The sequence below is a fragment of the Sceloporus undulatus genome, chromosome 4 (genome assembly GCF_019175285.1).
Source record: "Sceloporus undulatus isolate JIND9_A2432 ecotype Alabama chromosome 4, SceUnd_v1.1, whole genome shotgun sequence".
Taxonomy (NCBI): domain Eukaryota; kingdom Metazoa; phylum Chordata; class Lepidosauria; order Squamata; family Phrynosomatidae; genus Sceloporus; species Sceloporus undulatus.
The window spans coordinates 80,245,000-80,263,386 of record NC_056525.1 but is presented as its reverse complement, the minus strand read 5'-3'; the positions used below and the strand labels follow the sequence as shown (position 1 = coordinate 80,263,386).

Below are 18,387 nucleotides of genomic sequence, written 5' to 3'. Positions count from 1 at the left end.
TATGGGCATATTCCACATATGGTAGGAGAAAATACTATCCCATGCCATATGGAAATCAGATGATAGAGGAAATACAGACATCAGACTATAGATAATGTTAATAAAATATTCCTCATTTTTTTGGTCTAAATTTCGCTATGTAAGATCCTTGAGGCACCTTTGCTGCTATTACTACACAAGTATACAGTGAGCCTGCACCATATGTGGGCTCGTTATAGGCGGCTTCCAGCTTGTGCGGAAGCCACTGGGAGAACACAGGACTGGCACGTGCACCCACAGCGCATAAACCCCATTATATCTAATGAGACTTGAGCATACATGCTTTTTACCTTACACAGGAGGGTCCGGAACGGATCTCCCACGTAAGGCAAGGGCAGACTGTACCAATGTTTCCTTCTGTAGCATAAAAACTACATGTCTCATATTAATATGCTTGCTTACATCTGTGTATTAAATTGCATTCATTCACATATATATTAAGGAATGACTTAGTAAATAAACAAAACAGAAAATTCACTACAATCAATGGCATTAAATTCATATTCTACAATATTGGTTCCTATACTAATTTGACTGAGGCAATGAATTAACAGCTATTTACAACAAAGCTAAGTAAAATGTGGGTTACTTCCTATTTTTGGTACTTAAGCTTCTGAACAGATGTTCTCATCCATATTATAGAACATAATTTTATGGTTAATTTGAGGTATGAATGATTGCTGTGTAATAATTAGAGAGTAAGATATCATCTATTTTGTGAACAAGATTGTGGCCATTTTAAATGTCTCTTTTCCCTCCCCACTGCACCACTTGTGGCCACAAAAACATGTGGATTCTGATCCATATCGATACAACTTCCAGAAAAATCATGCCCCAATATTATACCACAATTTTCACCCAGAACCCACAAAACTTACTAATTGCTCCTAAATTAAAAATTTTGCTACAGCAGCCTTACTTTGAAAAAGTTGCATAGGGAAAAGACATAAAACAACTGAAAATCCCTAGGTGGGTATCCCACTCACTATCATTTCAAAGGACAGACCAAATGCAGGTTACAGTGATACAAGCCAGGAATAATGCATGTGTGATAACTTAATATGCAAAATGTGACACAGTACTTACAGCTTGTTTGTGACACTTTAATTTCCATGATACTTACAGCTATTTTCCCCCCAGTATAAATGGAACACAGGAATGAAACACATATACATACAGTAAGGTATACCATGTGGCATTATGGTGAGAAGCTTAGGAAGGCCTATTTGTGTAAATTCAAGTACTGGTTCCAACTACAGTATACCTATTGAATCAACAGATGAATGTCATATCAATATTTGTGCAAATTCTACTGATTCAATGGTTTTACTCTGGTTGGGACTAGCAACTAGATTTGGATCAAAGCTACTAAAGCTAGATGAGCAATATTTCCCAATTGTGAATATATAGAACAAGAAAGTTATCATATTTTCTATACAAAGAAGCCATACTAATGTACTCTTTTCATGAGACCATGACAGTATCTTCAAATTTCTAGTACTAATAGCTGAAATCAAAATCAGAATAAAACATATATTAAAAGACAACAAACAAGAAGCTCCAAATTACTGGGAATTATTTCAAAACCTGTAACAAAGGAAACATATATCTGATTAAGGTGCATACAGTTACAGTGGTTTAGGAAAGGCAAAAAGAGCCAATGTTATGGGGTCCCTAATTCTTTTATAGCAAATATTGGTTTTTAATTTATTTTCAGTGGTAATTTTATATGACATAAAATCTTTGTTAATAAACTTTTATTAAATGAAACTTTTAAAAGCACTGAACAGAACACACTGGAGATCACAAGACTTGTAGCTGTTGCACCTAAACCATCTGAGAATACCTGGGGGGGGGGGAGAGAAAAAAGAAAATAAAAAGTGAAATAAAAGCAATTATCTACACACTTGTGCGTGCTTGTGTTTGTGCATGGTGTTAAAGAAAATCAACTGAAGTCCAAAGGAAAAAACAGAAAACATTTGGCATGCTGGTGGGAAAAAAGAAGGCATTAAAAACAAAATAAAGTTAGTGAATTAAAAAAAATTATGGCACCAATCTGTGCCAACATGGACATCTGGCAATCTGTGGAATTCTAATTACCTCTTTACGCCATAGGCCATATTAAGCAAATTGTCCAGCCTGAAAAGAGAAGGAGGGTCTCTGGGTTAATGTCTCACAGATGGCAAGATTGCTCAATGGAACTTTTATTAATAATGCTCCATTTTCACAGAAGAAATTCTCAACATCATTTCCCATACATCCAGCAGGCCTAATCAATCACCAGCAATAAACGTACTTCTATATGAAAGTACATGGAAGTCATTTTTAGATGTGCTGGTAATGAAGAAGGGTAGCATTCCACCATCTCAAAATATGATGTGACACAGAAAAATTAACTTGTGATTTTGTGCCTGTACAACCTGTGAAATTGTAACTGTTATTGTATTTTCAGCTATGTACTATTTTATTGCCATTCAACCTATGAATACAATTGCATCATAAAATTGTTACATAAAAATTACATGCTCGCTTCACCTGTTTAGGGCTCTGCATTTTTCACACTGTGCAAATCTTCTCCTTTTGAATTGAAATTAGTTTTGATCTCTAAAACATGCTACAGTGTAATTTGCAAACTTTTACAGATTATTCTAACTTTATCTGTACCCCACCTTTCCCCCAAAATTGGGATTCAGGCCAGTTTATTAATAATTTTGATTTAATGATCAAATCATTGAGACTGCTTAGCTTGATGTGCAGTCATTAATAAATAAAAGCCTCTACAAAGTACAACACACATGCATTTTTATATTAATTCATCCTTTTTCTTCCTTGAAAGCTAGCTTTCAGACAATAAACAGAACATAATAAGTGAACTGTCAGAAGAAATGAAAATGATGAAATCCAAAACATTTACCAGAGTGATATCAAATAAGCAGAGATTATTGTTGAAATGTTTTAAATACTGTACTATGCAATATTCTGATACATTTATTTAGAATTTTGCGTAATGTATTATACTCAAAGTACAGATATAAAAGTACTGTTAAGTATGCGCTGATACATAAAATACAAAATATCACTGTTCTTCTATTTTTAAAAAATATTAAAATATTTAAAGGAAGAACTGATGGCAACAGATAGCAATAAATGTCTTAATGTTAACATTAACCAAAACTTAGACATTCCAAGAGTGAAAGCAAGTTTTTGGCATAAATATACAAAGAGCTGGTAGAGGAAGAAAAAATGCATGCAACAACAACAAAAATCCAAGCAGTATGTTCGCAAACTGTAAGAAACATTTACCAGGTGATCAATACTATCATTTTAAACAATACTCAACTCTCTTAGGTGGGAAGGAGACCTACCATACAGAGTTGACTATAAATTGATCTCATGTACAAGTCGAGGGAAGGTTTGGGGGCCAAAATTATGGATTTTGACATGCTAAGTCAAGGGTAAAACTTAGGGTCATGTAATAAAAGATCTAAAAGAGGAAGCAAGGAAAACTATGCCAAAGAATTCACAAAATTCCAGCAGGTATAACTATTTGTGCTCACTCTAAGGCTGAGATAGTAAGGGTGGTGGTGGTGGTTAAGGACAGATTACACTGTTGCCTTTCACCAGGGGAGGTTCCTTTTTAATAAGAGAGTAAGGTACAGTACTCACAATGACCCATGGATAAATTAACTCAGGTTTTTTTCGGTCAATTTTTTGACTAAAATTTTTAGACTTGCACAAGTTTTATACAGTAATCTGTCTCACATAAAAAGATAAAGAAATGGGCAAAGTTGCTTTTATTTTTTTTAGTTGTAGTAAGCTCTTTAAGTTATCCTATCCCTCATCCCACAAAAGCTGTGTGAATGTGTATGTGCCTTCAAGTCACCTGTTGACTTACAGCGACCCCATTAAGTTCATAGGGTTTTCTTAGGCAACAAATACTGAGGTAGTTTTGCCACTTCCTTCTTCTACAATATAGCCTACAGCACCCAGTATTCATAGGCTGTCCCCCATCTGAGAACTAACTAGGGTTGATTCTGCTTAACTTCCAAGATGAGACACTCTCAGTGATAGCCTACTATTTCAAAAGGAGTCTATAGCTTTTAGTAAAGCTCATGAACCAGACTATGATAAATAGCATAGGATAATTAATAGTTACCTGAATCTCTGAGCCTGGTGGTGAAGAGGTCCAGGGTAGCGTCGATTGGGAGACTGATACAGCTGAGAAAGGAGGGCCTGGCTTGTTTTTTGACTGGGGTTATTAGCAAATTTCACAGTAATCGGTTCTGTAGCACCACTGGGTTTCTGGCCATTAAGTCCCTTTATGGCTTCTTCTGCCTCTATTCTCTTATCAAAACGGATAAATCCCACACCACGAGAGACACCTGGCAAAAAAGAATATGAGATTTAATTAACTGAAGGGCAATGGTGTGTGTGTGTGTGTGTGTGTGTGTAGCATCAAGGTGTTACAAGAAACAAAGACAAAACAAATCCTGAATATTTTCCTTGGGTCGCAATAAAATATACCATAATTCCTAACAATTCTACCTAGATAATATATAGTCAGGATCCAAAAGAAATCCTGGGTTTGGGTGGGGGGGAACTGTCCACAACCACTGATGGAGCTACTTTTGTCACAGAAAACTAGGGTAAATTCTTTCTTAATATTTGTGCTTCATCTTCCAGGAGTGCTTCATTGTAGGGGGAAAAATAAAGAGTCTGATCTAAAGAGTTGGGAAACATTCCAAAGCTTTTGCCTGAGCAATGCTGAGGGCTACATCAGGGAAAGGAAGGGAAGATGTAGAGTTGAAATGTAGGTTTACGATAAAAGAAATAGTTACCTAATGGACTGAGCTCTACTTGAGGCTGCCTTTGAAGAGTGTTTGGAAACTACAGCTGATTCAAAGAACTGCTGCCAAACTATTAACTGGAGCAGAGACTACACAATGCCCCTGTTGAAACAGCTCCACTGGCTGCCAGTTGATTTCTGGGCACAATTCAAAGTGCTGGTTATAACCTATAAAGCTTATATGGCTCAGGTCCAGGGTATTTGGAAGACTGTATCCCCAACCTTTATGAGTCAGCCTGGGCTCTGAGGTCATCAGAAGAGGCCCTTTTCTCAGTCCCACCATCATTGCAAGCATGGTTGGTGGGGACATGGGAGTGCCTTCTCAGTGGCTAGCCCTAGATTCTGGAACTCACTTCCCAGAGAGGCAGGAATGACCTCCTTCTTGTTGTCCTCCTGTTGGCAGATCTTTCTATTCTAATTTTTTTTTAATTCAGACAGGCTTTTAAAACAGAAAGTCTTTAAAGAATGGGCTGAGGTGCTGTACTGTTTTAAAGTGTACTGTTTTAAACACTTTCAACTTTATTTTAATTCTTTGAACGAGTGATCAATTTTAATATTGTAGTAATTTAATTCTATTTTAATGCATCACTTTTGTATGTTTTTAATTGTACCATTCTTTTAAATTGTAAGCCGCTCTGAGTCCCAGTTTTGGAAAAAGAGCAGGATATAAATAAATGAATGAATAAATAAATAAATAGTAATTGCATGAATCCTTACTCAATACCAGACATTCCCATAATATTTTTAAATGAATCCTAGGGCAGAAAACAATGAATGAATGAATGAATGAATGAATGTACAGTGGGCCCTTTGTATACACAGGGGATCTGTTCCGGCCCCCCCCCCCCCCCACATAAGGGAAAACTGTTGATTTCAATGGTGGTGTGATCCCACACCATTTTGTCCCCCTGGGCTTGCCATCCACATGAGCTCAAGTCTGCATACAACAAGTCCGCATATGGGGTGGGCAGACTGTATGATTAAACATTTTCACTGAACCAGTGAGTCCCTAAAACCAGCTTTGGGATTTACAGCTGATTCATAAGAGACAGAGAGAGGGGGTAAGAAACCCCATAAAAGTGCTGAAAAAGGCATTTAATTGTCCTGCTGGTTCAATGTCAGTGTAAGAGTTCATTTCAGAAAACATGAAACAAACACATTAAGACCACATTCAAGCACAGAACTGTATAAACTAAAGAAATGTTTTTTCAACCTGTGACTTGATCGACCAGAATTCGTGAGGTGATGATGCGCCCATATTGAGAGAAAAGTTGTTCTAGCTCTTTCTGGGTCATCGTTTTTGGAAGGCCGCTGACATACAGATTAGCATCTCTGATTGATGCAGAACTTGGACGGGCATAGGAAACCTAGGAGTTAAACAGTATTTGATTAAACAATACATTATGCTTTAAACAAATACATTTACATCACAGGCATGCTGATCAGTCTGTTTTGAGTCATGGCAGCTCGTTTAAAATAACCTTCTCACTTCATTCTACCTGCTCTTACTATAGTAGTTGTGCAATAAAAATAATAATAATGAAAACAAAAAGAAAGCTGGATATAATTTAAAAACAGATGTAAGGCTAAAGGTCTCTAACTACAGGAATAAAAACAGCTACAGAAGATGGGCAGATTAATGTGCAATCTCCCACACACCAGCTTTATACATTTATCCCCAAGGACTGTGGGTGTTTAAAATGATTTACTGTATCTAGTACAACTTGAATATACTTATGTTCTGGTTCAGGGTTATTTCATTTTAACTGCTGGAAACTGAAACTGAGTCTTTGCAGAGAGACATTTTCTCTTTGCATATTCAAACTAAGCTGGCAAGATCTGCTCTGCTTCTATTACAGCATAACTAGTGAGACATCTGCACAATTAACTAGATCCTTCTCGCTGCAGTGCTGTTTACAACTCAAATTGAACTATCATCCTTTCCTGGAGTGGCCAACCTGTGGCTCTCAGCCTAATTTCAAAAGCCTTCCCAAAAAGTGATATGTTTTTTCTCTGGAAGCCTGAGAGATGGGGCGGAAAGAAAGAGAGGGAAAGGGCAGGTTTGACTACTTGTGGTTCTGGCCTCACGCAACTAGCTTCAGACCCATCTACCATCAATGTGCAGCTCTTAACAGATTACCCCTGAGGAAAAACAACCAACAAAATAAAAATGGTTGTTCATTTCTGCCTTATATAAAACCAAAGTTATAATCCAGCTGATGCCTGTCAATATGTCTTAATATATTATTCAGCATCCATAAAATAGTTAAATCTGAATATAGATTTTATGTACTTTGGCAATGCCATTTTTTCCCCATTTAAATCTTAACCAACCAGCTTGGTTAAATCTAACACTCTTAACAGTTTCTCCACCAAATTATTTCTTGTACTGATAACAATTCCACATAATATAAACCACTCCAATTTTTTTTTCTTTTTGGACACACTGGAATATGCAACCCAAACAAATTTCTGAAGCCTTCTCATTTAATCTTATTTTAAAAACCTCAAGACAAGTTTTTATTTGCCTTTTTCTGATCCCCACATGGTCAAGAAGAGAAGTGGCCCTTGCCTGCATTGAGATCTCTCCAGAACAAGTGAACTACAACATAAACAGCTGATACAAAATATAAGCCAGAAACTCTAGCATCATCACCTTGTCCCGTATAATTTTTAAAAACATCTTTTGCCTGATAAAAAAGCAAGTGGAACATCAAATGTTTGTATGATATATTCTTGTGTCAATAAAGGTATCACTCTTTTGTGGATTTTGTAGACAAGCTTAATCCATAAATTCCTGTACTACATTTATGTAACAATATGTGTGAAAGGGTTTCAGTCATGTTCTCTCTGGGGCAAAACCCTTGTCTCCAAAACACAACTGATGGTTGCACATATTTTTCTGCTCCTAAAATAGGCACTGAATCAATCCATAAAATGATAAAGAATGACTAATTTTTGCCTCCATAGCCTTTCTTCTGAGGCACACATTTTACAGACAACAAATGTAAAACCATTGATATTCAAGTATCACACATGAATAAGTTGTTTTTCTAAAATATTGTGTGCACTTTTATAACAAGTGGTTTTCAAATTTGGGCCCACTGAGCTTGTAACTGGAGCACAAAATGGGGGTTACATATTGAGGTAGGTAGTACACCACATTCTCTGGGGTTAGAGGCACAGGACCCCCCTGTATGTGTGTGTGGGGGCAATCAACACAAATACTACTTTTTTCCTGAGAGAACATGTCTCTAGGAATCTCTAGGTCCTCCAGTGCAACTCTGTGGTCAACATCTGCCAGTCAGTGCCCATAAAATTGCACTGGAGGAGCTACAAATGCCTAGTAGAGTGTTTTTCTAGGAATTTCTAGGTTCTCCAGTGTGACTTTTGGTTAAAGATGACCATAGAGCTGTACTGGATATTTCTAGAGAGAACATATTAATCAAACCCTCAAAAGTCAAAGCCACAAATGTGGAGGGACAAGTATATATATTCACTAGTTTTCAGTGATCAAGATCTGGACATGAAGAACATCTTGAGTTGTGGACTTTAACTGATCCACACTGGGCTTGTGGGATTGGTTGTATAATTTACTGGTGTTTTATTCCAATAGAATTCAGAGAGAATGGATTTCAAGAGCAACTGACAGTCTTTTCTCCCATGTGCAACTTCATGAAGATGTCACATATATACGAATATATTTCTTGACTAATGTCACCATTAGTTTCCCTTCTTGAACTCTGTGTGTGTGTGTATGTGTGTATCATATGGAGGCAGTGGCTGGGAAGAGAAAAATGAATCCATCCCTTCTGTACAATGGCCATCATACTTATCAAGACACAAGCTTAAAGTGAAGTAAATGCTATATTCTTAATGTAACATGTAGTACTAAACTCAAAATAGGTTTCTGCACATTTGTCAACATGGGTTCTAGTCCACGAAAATTTATGCTACAACTAAGATGTGAAAGAATGTCATTATTTTGACATTGTTTAGTACACTTATGCATGCTAACACAGATGCACTTTGAAATTTCAAAGCATTTGTACATTTGACAACATGGGTTCTAGTCCACAAAAATGTATACTACAACTAAGGTGTTAAAGGATGCCATTATTTTGACATTATTTAGTACGCTTATGCATGCTAACACAGATATCCTTTGAAGTTTCAAAACGTAAATAATATCATGTGATAAACTGTGATTCCAAACATTTGTTTGAAACTATATGTTATGCATGTATATGTATATGGTAGAACTACATATAGACTTTAACAGGCCTTTTTTGTCCAAACAGGAATTGCATGTACAAAAATATACTGGCTTAGATCAATGTCCAACAGTATCTACTCTTAGTTAAGTGCTCACAGGACTCCAGCCAAAATTTAACATTCAACGTTCAGAAAACAGGAGCTCTACCGTATACAAATTAAATTAATGGGTTAAATGAAGACAAGAAAAAATGGTGGCTGTGAATTATCCCCTCTTTTGTTAAACTTCTACCATGCTGTGTCTTGCTATGGCACAAGGTAAACCAACCCTTCATCTTCTTGTATGAATAAAGCACTATATGCAGGAGATTTCACCTTATCACACAGCCATGGCAAACATGATTTGTTCCAAGTATTCAAAGACCCAGCCATGTTAGTCTGAGGATAAAGAAATATAAACAATTTCCAAGACTGAAAAAAAAGAAAATTTTAAAATATGGATCCAGCCTAGTAATATTAAGTGCAGGTATGCCTCAGTTAACAAAGCAAATTTTAAAATAAGCATTTATTGACCAGACAGAGGCAACAAGATTTATTCCTGAAAATAACACATTTTCCTGTATACATTCCTTTTAATCACTTCCCATCCATTATGAATCTTCCAGTATGCCTTTATTAGTGTTAATTTATATTAGAAAAACACCACACCTGAGATCCACTTAAAAAATAATCTTTTTTATGATCCTTTCAGTGTGTTTTGGACATAAGATACTGGCACCTGGCTCAGACTCAATACAGGTTGAGTCTCTTCAGTCCAAAATACTTGGGACCAAGTATCTTTTGGATTTCACAGTTTTTCACAGTTTTTCAGATTTTGGGATATTTGCATATACAATGAGACAGAACACAGGTCTAAAGGTGAAATACATTTATATTTTGGATACACCTTATATACCGAGCCTAAAGGTAGTTTTATACACAATATTTTAATACTTTTGTGCATGAAACAAAATTTGTTTACAGTGAGCCATCAAAAAGCAAAAAGTGTCACAATCTCAGCCACCAATGAAAGAAGTTTGTTTATATTATTCAGAATTTTGTTTATATTATTCCCACAGATGCAACAAGAGGCAGTTAAGGGGATTTTAATTTGGACTCTTTCAGGTTATGTCTAGTAATGCTGGAATATTTTATCATGAGGGTGACAATCAGACCAAAAGTAACACAAGGTACTGCTGGTCAGTAGTATACCTTAGGGATCTGGAGTTAAGTTCTTGTGGAAAGGACTTTGCTTTTTCTGAAAGGTGCATTTTTCTGAAAGGTGCAATGCAGGGTGCATTTCACGGAGGAGAACAGCAAATGTTTTAGGAAATGGTTTTGAAGTGGAAGGAACTTTATTTCTTTTTTTTAAAAAACTATTCTTTATTTCTAGGCATCTCATAAAAATAATTCTGCAACAATCAGCAAACAAACAATTTCATACTTGTTTCTAACCCTCTCCCCCTTCATTTCACTTAACATCATTACTGGAATTTCTGTATCAGCTATCTTCTTATATTCCTCTTCACCCAATTCCCTTTACCCCTTCCACTTCCCCCTTTTTATGTTATATTCATTTTATATTTTGAGGCTGTGCACCCTATCCTTTAATACATTCAGTCTGCTTGCAACATCATCTAAACTCATTTACAATCATTATTTATTTACAATCAGCATCTTCTTCAGTTTATGTCTAATTGTTATTTCCCTTATAGTACCATCTCCTCTCTTGTCATACTTTTAGTTCAAAATGCTTTATCAACAATACCTCATTATTCATTACATTCATTTTAATCAATTTGATTTGATTTACTTTGATTTACGTTGCAAGCATCTCTAGGCACAATATCTCAGTAGTGGATCCCATATATCTTCCTGCTCATTTTTTGTCTTATCCTTAGTCAATGTAGTGAATCTGTCCATTTCTATTATATCTAAAGCTTTCAAAAGCCAATCATCAGTTGAGGGGGTCTCTGGTTCTATTCAACGTTTTGCAAAAACTAATCTGGCTATTGTTATTAGATATGATTTTTAGGTGCTTTCTCCCCTCCTTATCTTCAACCATATTTAAAAGAAACAATTCTGGTTCCATTCTGATTTTAATTTGATACATTTCCTGTATTATTCTGTGAATTTCTTGCCAAAATCTTTTTCTTTTTGTACATGTCCATCACATATGATATAGTAAACCTATTTTTTCTCCAGGCAGAAAGATCTTTCTAAAGCTTTTGAAATCATTAGAAGGCTCCTCCAAGATGCAGCAGGGACAGGCTGCCGAGCAGATCTCTGCCCCATCTCAAGCCCATTGCCTAACATGTTTGCTGTTCCATTCTGAGAAATGCACCCCATCTCTTTTTTTTTCCTGCTTAAATCAGCTCCCAGACATGAGATGTGACTTGAAAATATCTGGCAAGGACTTGAGACTTGACCTGGGAGTAAAGTATATAGATACAGTCATCTCTCCACATTTGTGGGGGTTAGGCATCAAGGACAGCTGTGAAAGTGGAAAAGCCAGAAATATGTAGCATGAATGATAAAGAATCATCTCACACCAAGAACACCACCTCTAACACTCTTGGCAACCTTGAAACACATAGCTTTCTTGATGCCTAACCTCCACATTTCCAAAGTGCTTCCACTTTCAATTTGATGTTAGCAGCCACGGTTGCAAAGGATCCACCTTCTCTTCTCCACCTCCTCTCTCCCAGCCAGATCAAAGCAACACTGTATCTTTCCCACTTTGATACACTTTGCATTCTCCCCATTTCCAAAGTCTTTCCATTCTGAATCCTATGTTTTCAGCCATTACCACAGAGGGAAGGTTCAGTGTCACCTTTGTCTGGCTGGGAGAGAGGGAGAGAAGGGTAGAGAAGTTGGATCCTTCCGGGGGTGGTTGTAAATATCAGACTCAAAGAGAAGGTTTTTGGAAATGAGGAGGATGCAAAGTTTGGCAAAGAAGGGGAATGTAAGGTGTTGGTTTTGGCTGGCTAGGAGGAAGGGTGAGAAGGAGAGGTGTGCGAAGAGGTTGACCGTGTTAAGCAGCCTGAAACCCGCAAATGTGGAGGGCTGAGTGTACATCACTGTATGTAACCTTCTTCTTTAACCTTTTTTTTAGGCTGAAGAGGTAGAATAAGAATGCTTTAAAAATTTAAAAAATAGTAAATCCTGAAATGGAAGTAACAGCTCAAACAGAAAATCAAAAGGTGAACATTATTTAAATGGTTGTGACTTTAATTAAATAACACTGCAGTGAAATGAACAACAGCCTCCTTAACAACAACAACAACAAAAAGATAGACGATGAAGTGGGGAAACATGAGATCGTTACAAATGGAAAAAGAGGGCATCTGGACCCCATATAAATGCAGTGAATGAGGGAGTACAATTGTATAATAAAAGCCTCTCCTGGAAGCATCCATTCTTTATCATAACACAGTTGTTGTTGTTGTCGGGTACCCTTCTTGGCTGTATAGCAGTTTTTATAGGTATCTTCACAACGAATGCCAAATATTGTTCAACTTTTCAATAATCATTCCAGAGGACACAGTTACCTTTGATGGTCATTCTATTTTAACATATTCTGCCAAAAGCCACATTCTGTTCAAAACACAATATAGGAAAATCTCTGAAGTTATTACTGGAACCTGAGATGTATATTGTATATACTCGTCTACAAGCTAGGGTTGCTTGAGGGCGGGGCGTGCACATGCCCCGCAACCCTAGCACACCATGGGTGTGCTGCAGCTGCGCAGCACCAACCAGACAGGGTGCATAATGATGACGTCGCAGCTGTGCAGCTTGCAAACGGGGTGGTGCAGCTGCGGCGTCACTGCACAGTCTCTGGCGCTTTTCTGCGCTGCAGCAGTGCCGAAAAAAGCAGCGCTGCACAATTTGTTTGCTGCGGTGCTCCTGTGGAGCAAAGAGAGGCGCCATGGAGGCGCCTCTTTTTGGCGCTTTGTACCACGCTAATAAATCTAAAAATTTATGCCCAAAAATTGACCCCAAAATCCCAGGTCAACTTATTTACGGGTCAGTATGATAATGTGATAGCAGATCTTTCAGATTTTCCCATGCAGTGGGAAGATTGTTTGTTTACTTGGCACAAAAGAAAAAGAAACTAACACAAACAATCTTCATTTATATACCGCTTCATACCGCCTAAGCAGTGACTAAGCAGTTTACAACTGTAAGCTAATTTGCCCCCAACAATCTGGGTACTCATTTTAGCGACCTTGGAAGGATGCAAGCCTGAGTCAAGCTTGAGTCCTTTTGCTGGTCTTGAACTCACAACCTTATGGTTTTGAATAAGTACAGGCATTTAACCACTGTGCCACCAGGGCTCCTGGTAGAATCTGTCCTGAGTAATTAGTTGCTTTTAAACAAATAAACAAAGATCCTCTCCTGCCTGCACTTGCCGTCCCTGTCTGGGTGAAGGCTGAAACCAAAGATAAAACAAACTGCCTCATTTAGAGTCTCTTTTGCTGTACACACACATACACACACTGAAGAAGCCTCCAAGTTTTACCTTCGACTCATCCATGGGTCATCACAAAGTCCATAATTTTGGCTCCAAAACCTGACCTCCACTTATACATGAGGTCGACTTATAGTTCATAGAATCGTAGAGTTGGAAGAGACCACAAGGGCCATCCAGTCCAACCCCCTGCAATGCAGGAAATCTAAATCAAAGCATCCCTGACAGATGGCCATCCAGCCTCTGCTTAAAGACCTCCAAGGAAGGAGACTCCACTACACTTCGAGGGAGTGTGTTCCACTGTTGAACAGCCCTTACTGTCAGGAAGTTCCTCCTAATGTTGAGGTAGAATCTCTTGTCTTGTAGCTTGCTTCCATTGTTCCGAGTCCTAGTCTCTGGAGCAGCAGAAAACAAGCTTGCTCCCTCCTCAATATGACATCCCTTCTAATATTTAAACAGGGCTATCATATCACCTCTTAACCTTCTCTTCTCCAGGCTAAACATCCCCAGCTCCCTAAGTCATTCCTCATAGGACATGGTTTCCAGACCCTTCACCATTTTAGTCGCCCTCCTTTGGACATGCTCCAGTTTCTCAATATCCTTTCTGAATTGTGGTGCCCAGAACTGGACACAATACTCCAGGGTGGGGCCTGACCAAAGCAGAATATAGTGGCACTGTTACTTCTCTTGATCTAGACACTATATTTTATTGATGCAGCCTAAAATTGCATTGGCCTTTTTAGCTGCCACATCACACTGTTGACTCATATTCAACTTTTGGTCCACTTGGACTCCCAGATTCCTTTCACATGTAGTTCCATTCAGCCAGGTGTCCCCCATCCTATATCTGTTCATTTCATTTTTCCGCCCTAAGTGCAGTACCTTACATTTCTCTGTGTTGAATTTCATTTTGTTAGCTTTGGCCTAGCTTTCTAGTTTATTCAGGTCATTTTGAATGTTGATCCTGTCCTCTGGGGTATTAGCTATTCCTCCTAATTTGGTGTCATCTGCAAATTTGATGAGTACTGTATACCCCCAATTCTGTCATCCAAGTCACTGATAAAGATGTTGAATAACACTGGCCCCAGGACAGAGCCCTGTGGGACCCCACTGGTCACTTCTCTCCAGGATGAAAAGGAGCCATTGTTGAGCACCCTTTAGGTTCGGCCAGTCAACCAATTACAAATCCATGTAACAGTTATGTTGTCTAGTGCACATTTTGCAAGCTTGTTTGCAAGAATGTCATGGGAAACCTTGTCAAAGGCCTTACTGAAATCAAGATATACTATATCCACAGCATTCCCTTCATCTACCAAGCTGGTAATTTTATCAAAGAAAGAGATCAGATTTGTCTGGCATGACTTGTTTCTCTGAAACCCATGTTGACTTTTTGTGATTATGGCACTGCTTTCTAGATGTTCACAGACTCTCTGTTTAATGATCTGCTCTAGAATCTTTCCTAGTATTGATGTCAGACTAACTGGTCGATAATTATTGGGATCCTCTTTTCCCCCCCTTTTTGAAGATGGGGACAACGTTTGCCCTCCTCCAGTCTGCTGGGACTTCTCCTGGTCTCCAGGAGTTTTCAAAGATTATTGCCAATGGCTCCGATAATATATTTGGTAGTTCTTTTAATACCCTTGAGTATATACAGGTTGAGTATATACAGGTAGATAAATTGAGATACCCTGAAGCAGATCAAAGAACCACGGGTCTGGAAAGCCCAAAGATAATCTTAAGTACAGTATGATCATGAGGTATTCAAAATGTCTGCAGACTATATAGTTCTGTTTCATGTAAGCCAGGAAAGCCACAGGCTACAGAAAAAGGAGCTAAACGTTTCTTCTAATAAATCTCTGAGAAAGATCTCCATTTACATCCCCAGGGGACTCAATTGTCCTAAATCGAAAGAAACTAAGTAGGAGTTGTCCCACAAGACCTTGCTATTTTTGAATTGAGGCATTCAAATCTTAGTGGCTGTTGTAGCAGCTGAGTTCAGAAAATGCAGGCAGGTATACTAATAATAATACTAATACTACTACTACTAATAATAATGTTAATTTACATTTCCTGCCCCTCCCAAGGATCGATATAAGTCTTGCTCCTGAAAAGGAGGAGGACCATAGTAACTAAGCATCCCCAGACCCAATGACAGAGTGTCAGGCAAAAGCACCCATGTGAGTTTAGCAACAGGCAGAGGAAGACAGGTAACTTGAGTTTTTCAGGTACCACATCAACAATTAAACGAAGTATAACATGTTTAAAATTAGAATAAACTATAAATACAATTGTGAAATTAGAACGCCAATAGGGGTATGATAGCCATCTAATGTACTGTGCTGCATGCCAGAATGAGCTCTTAGCTCTCAGGGAAAAGGTCCGTTCCTCTCCACCAACAACTGACCTGGAAAGCGGTGAGGAGAAATATTAGTGAATAAGGCCTTCAGGGATGCTGTTTTTATAACTGTTTTTAATATTGTATTTGACATGTGTAATAGAGTTTTATTGTATCGTATGTACACCACTTTGATCTGGAGGAAAAGCAGTATAAAAATAAAAGCTTTATTTATTATTATTATATCATCCCATTCTCCATGTGACAGCTTTTCTGCAATCACAGATAATGAAGATCTTATTGAAGGAAACTATCATAATGAGGGAGATGGAGATCATCTCTTAGGAGAATTCTATTCCTTTGAAGACAGATAGATATCCTCTTGCACTGAGGATATATGTGCAGTGGGGCATGGAGCTTATGATAGTGGGTGATCTGATCCTCAGTAGCATTGAAATCTTGGTTTGTGATGGGCACACAGACCACAAGATTATCTGTCTGACGTAAAAGCTGGAGATGTCATGCAGCATTAACTAATAGCACTTGAGAGGACTAAGTTGATACAGTGCATGCTGGCAAAAATGGCATGGGTAGATATTGGAAGGTTCTGGAAGTCAAAGTTAGGTTGTTAAGAAAGGACGTTAAAAGTGAGGAACCCTAAGAAAGCCAGCCTGCTCTATGTGCAGAGCAGCTTGACAGGAAAAACTGAGGAGTCTCAACAGATGGATAAAATGATGGTGTGTCTGGTGTGTGTGTTTATAGTTGTCAGATGTTGGGAAACATTCTGAGATGAGCCAGGTCTGTACAAATGGGGGCAGGCTCTACCTGACTTCCTGTTGGCATATAACATAAAAAGATGGTGGAATAGCTTTCAAAGTGAACATGATGAAACTACAAAGCATCTGGTTTTGGTTGAACCATCCCTGAGAAATGAAAGTGTAAATATTTCCTATTATCCAAATAGAGATGTGGTTGAAACAGGTCATAAACTTACAGCAAAAAATGACAGATCAAAAAAGTTAAGGGGCAAAGTGGAATATGTATAAATCAAATGAAGAGGGACACCATGTGGTTCTATGCTAATTTTAAGAAGTTTCCAAATCAAAAAAGGTGAATAGGAAAATTGAAACAAGTGTGCTTGCTCACTGCCATCTCTTTGGTTTGAGGGACCTGAGGATTCTTTGTCATATTTCAGATACTTGTAGCTGTTTCAAGACCCCTCCTGTCACTTTCTGCTTACATAAACCCCCAACCCGTCATCAATGGTATAACCCAAGCAGATGGATTTAGTATTAATACTCCATGTGAGCACTCTTAAGTACTGGAATTTCAGGATAATTAAAGGGGCTGGGGGTGATCAGGCTGCTTAGTACATTTTTAGGTTATTTTATTAACGTTAATGAAGTAATACATACAGTACAAACACACACACACACACACACACACACACACACTTGGAGAAGAACTTAGGCCTTTTTGTTGCCCAAGCATATTTTTACATATTGATTTTACACTGAATGTAAGGAATCAAACATTTTACATCATACTTACCTTCCGAAACATCACTCATAAGCAGCCATACAGATTTACATTCAAAAGAAATTAAACATCTCATACAGCACTATCATCTGTTGAGGAATTCCACATATTATCTCCAATACCTCTAACAGGCATCTATGGAGAAAGTCAATAAAGTGGCTTGTATAATAGTTAGGTTCCCTCCCACCCTCTCTTACCAGCACTTTAAAGATATTATCTGTGAGGAACAACACTAGCAGTAGAAGGGCGGTTAGGGACAATGAGGTTTCACATTGTTAGAGACTCCCCTAAAGATTCTCCCCTTTTGTGTCTTGGGATGTAGCTTTTATATTGTTTTCAGGTTCTGTCTGTCCAGTCAGAAGTGAAACTAACTGGTCCCTGTTAGCCGGAAACAAAGATTTTCCATCCAATTGGGAATGAGACTGGCTGTCTATAGAAGGCCATTAAGTACCCACATTACCTAACAGTTAAGTGGCTACCATGGTTTTGGCTACTTGCCACCAGATGATGGCATCATGTATGATTCAGCATGATTAAGCATTATTGTACAAAGGCAGTTATTCCTTTTCAGTTTTCCCATTGTTTTCTTTTGTCTAGATGTCTCCCTTTATTTTAATACAGTGGGCCCTCTTCTTACACAGGGGATCCGTTCTGGATCCCCCCACGTAAGGGAAAATCTACCTATGCTAGAGCCTCATAGGAGATAATGGGGTGTGTGCATGGTGCGGGCACACTGTACTTACACTTATTTTATTTTACATTTTGAGTTAAATGGCTGAAAGCCAATAACTAGACCAATAATCTATATTTTTAATACTTTGCTGTCTGGCACACAGATAGTTTAGTCTTTACTTTTTGAAGGCACAAGTAACACTTATTTCCTTTTCTCTTCTAATAAAA

General features: G+C 38.0%; 1 protein-coding gene across 8 annotated transcripts in view; it reads right to left on the bottom strand.

Annotated features, from left to right (window-relative positions):
- The window catches only part of ELAVL4 (ELAV like RNA binding protein 4), a 141,301-nt gene that overhangs the window by 13,223 nt on the left and 109,691 nt on the right, over window positions 1-18,387 (bottom strand). For 7 of the 8 annotated variants that reach the window (XM_042465403.1, XM_042465406.1, XM_042465407.1 and 4 more), the window contains 3 exons: window positions 6,099-6,252; window positions 4,196-4,421; window positions 2,140-2,178 (listed from right to left, as the gene is read on the bottom strand). In XM_042465403.1, coding sequence (XP_042321337.1) covers window positions 2,140-2,178; window positions 4,196-4,421; window positions 6,099-6,252 — 419 coding nt within the window. The remainder of the gene's footprint in view (window positions 1-2,139; window positions 2,179-4,195; window positions 4,422-6,098; window positions 6,253-18,387) is intronic. The other variant, XM_042465405.1, reaches the window with a different exon arrangement.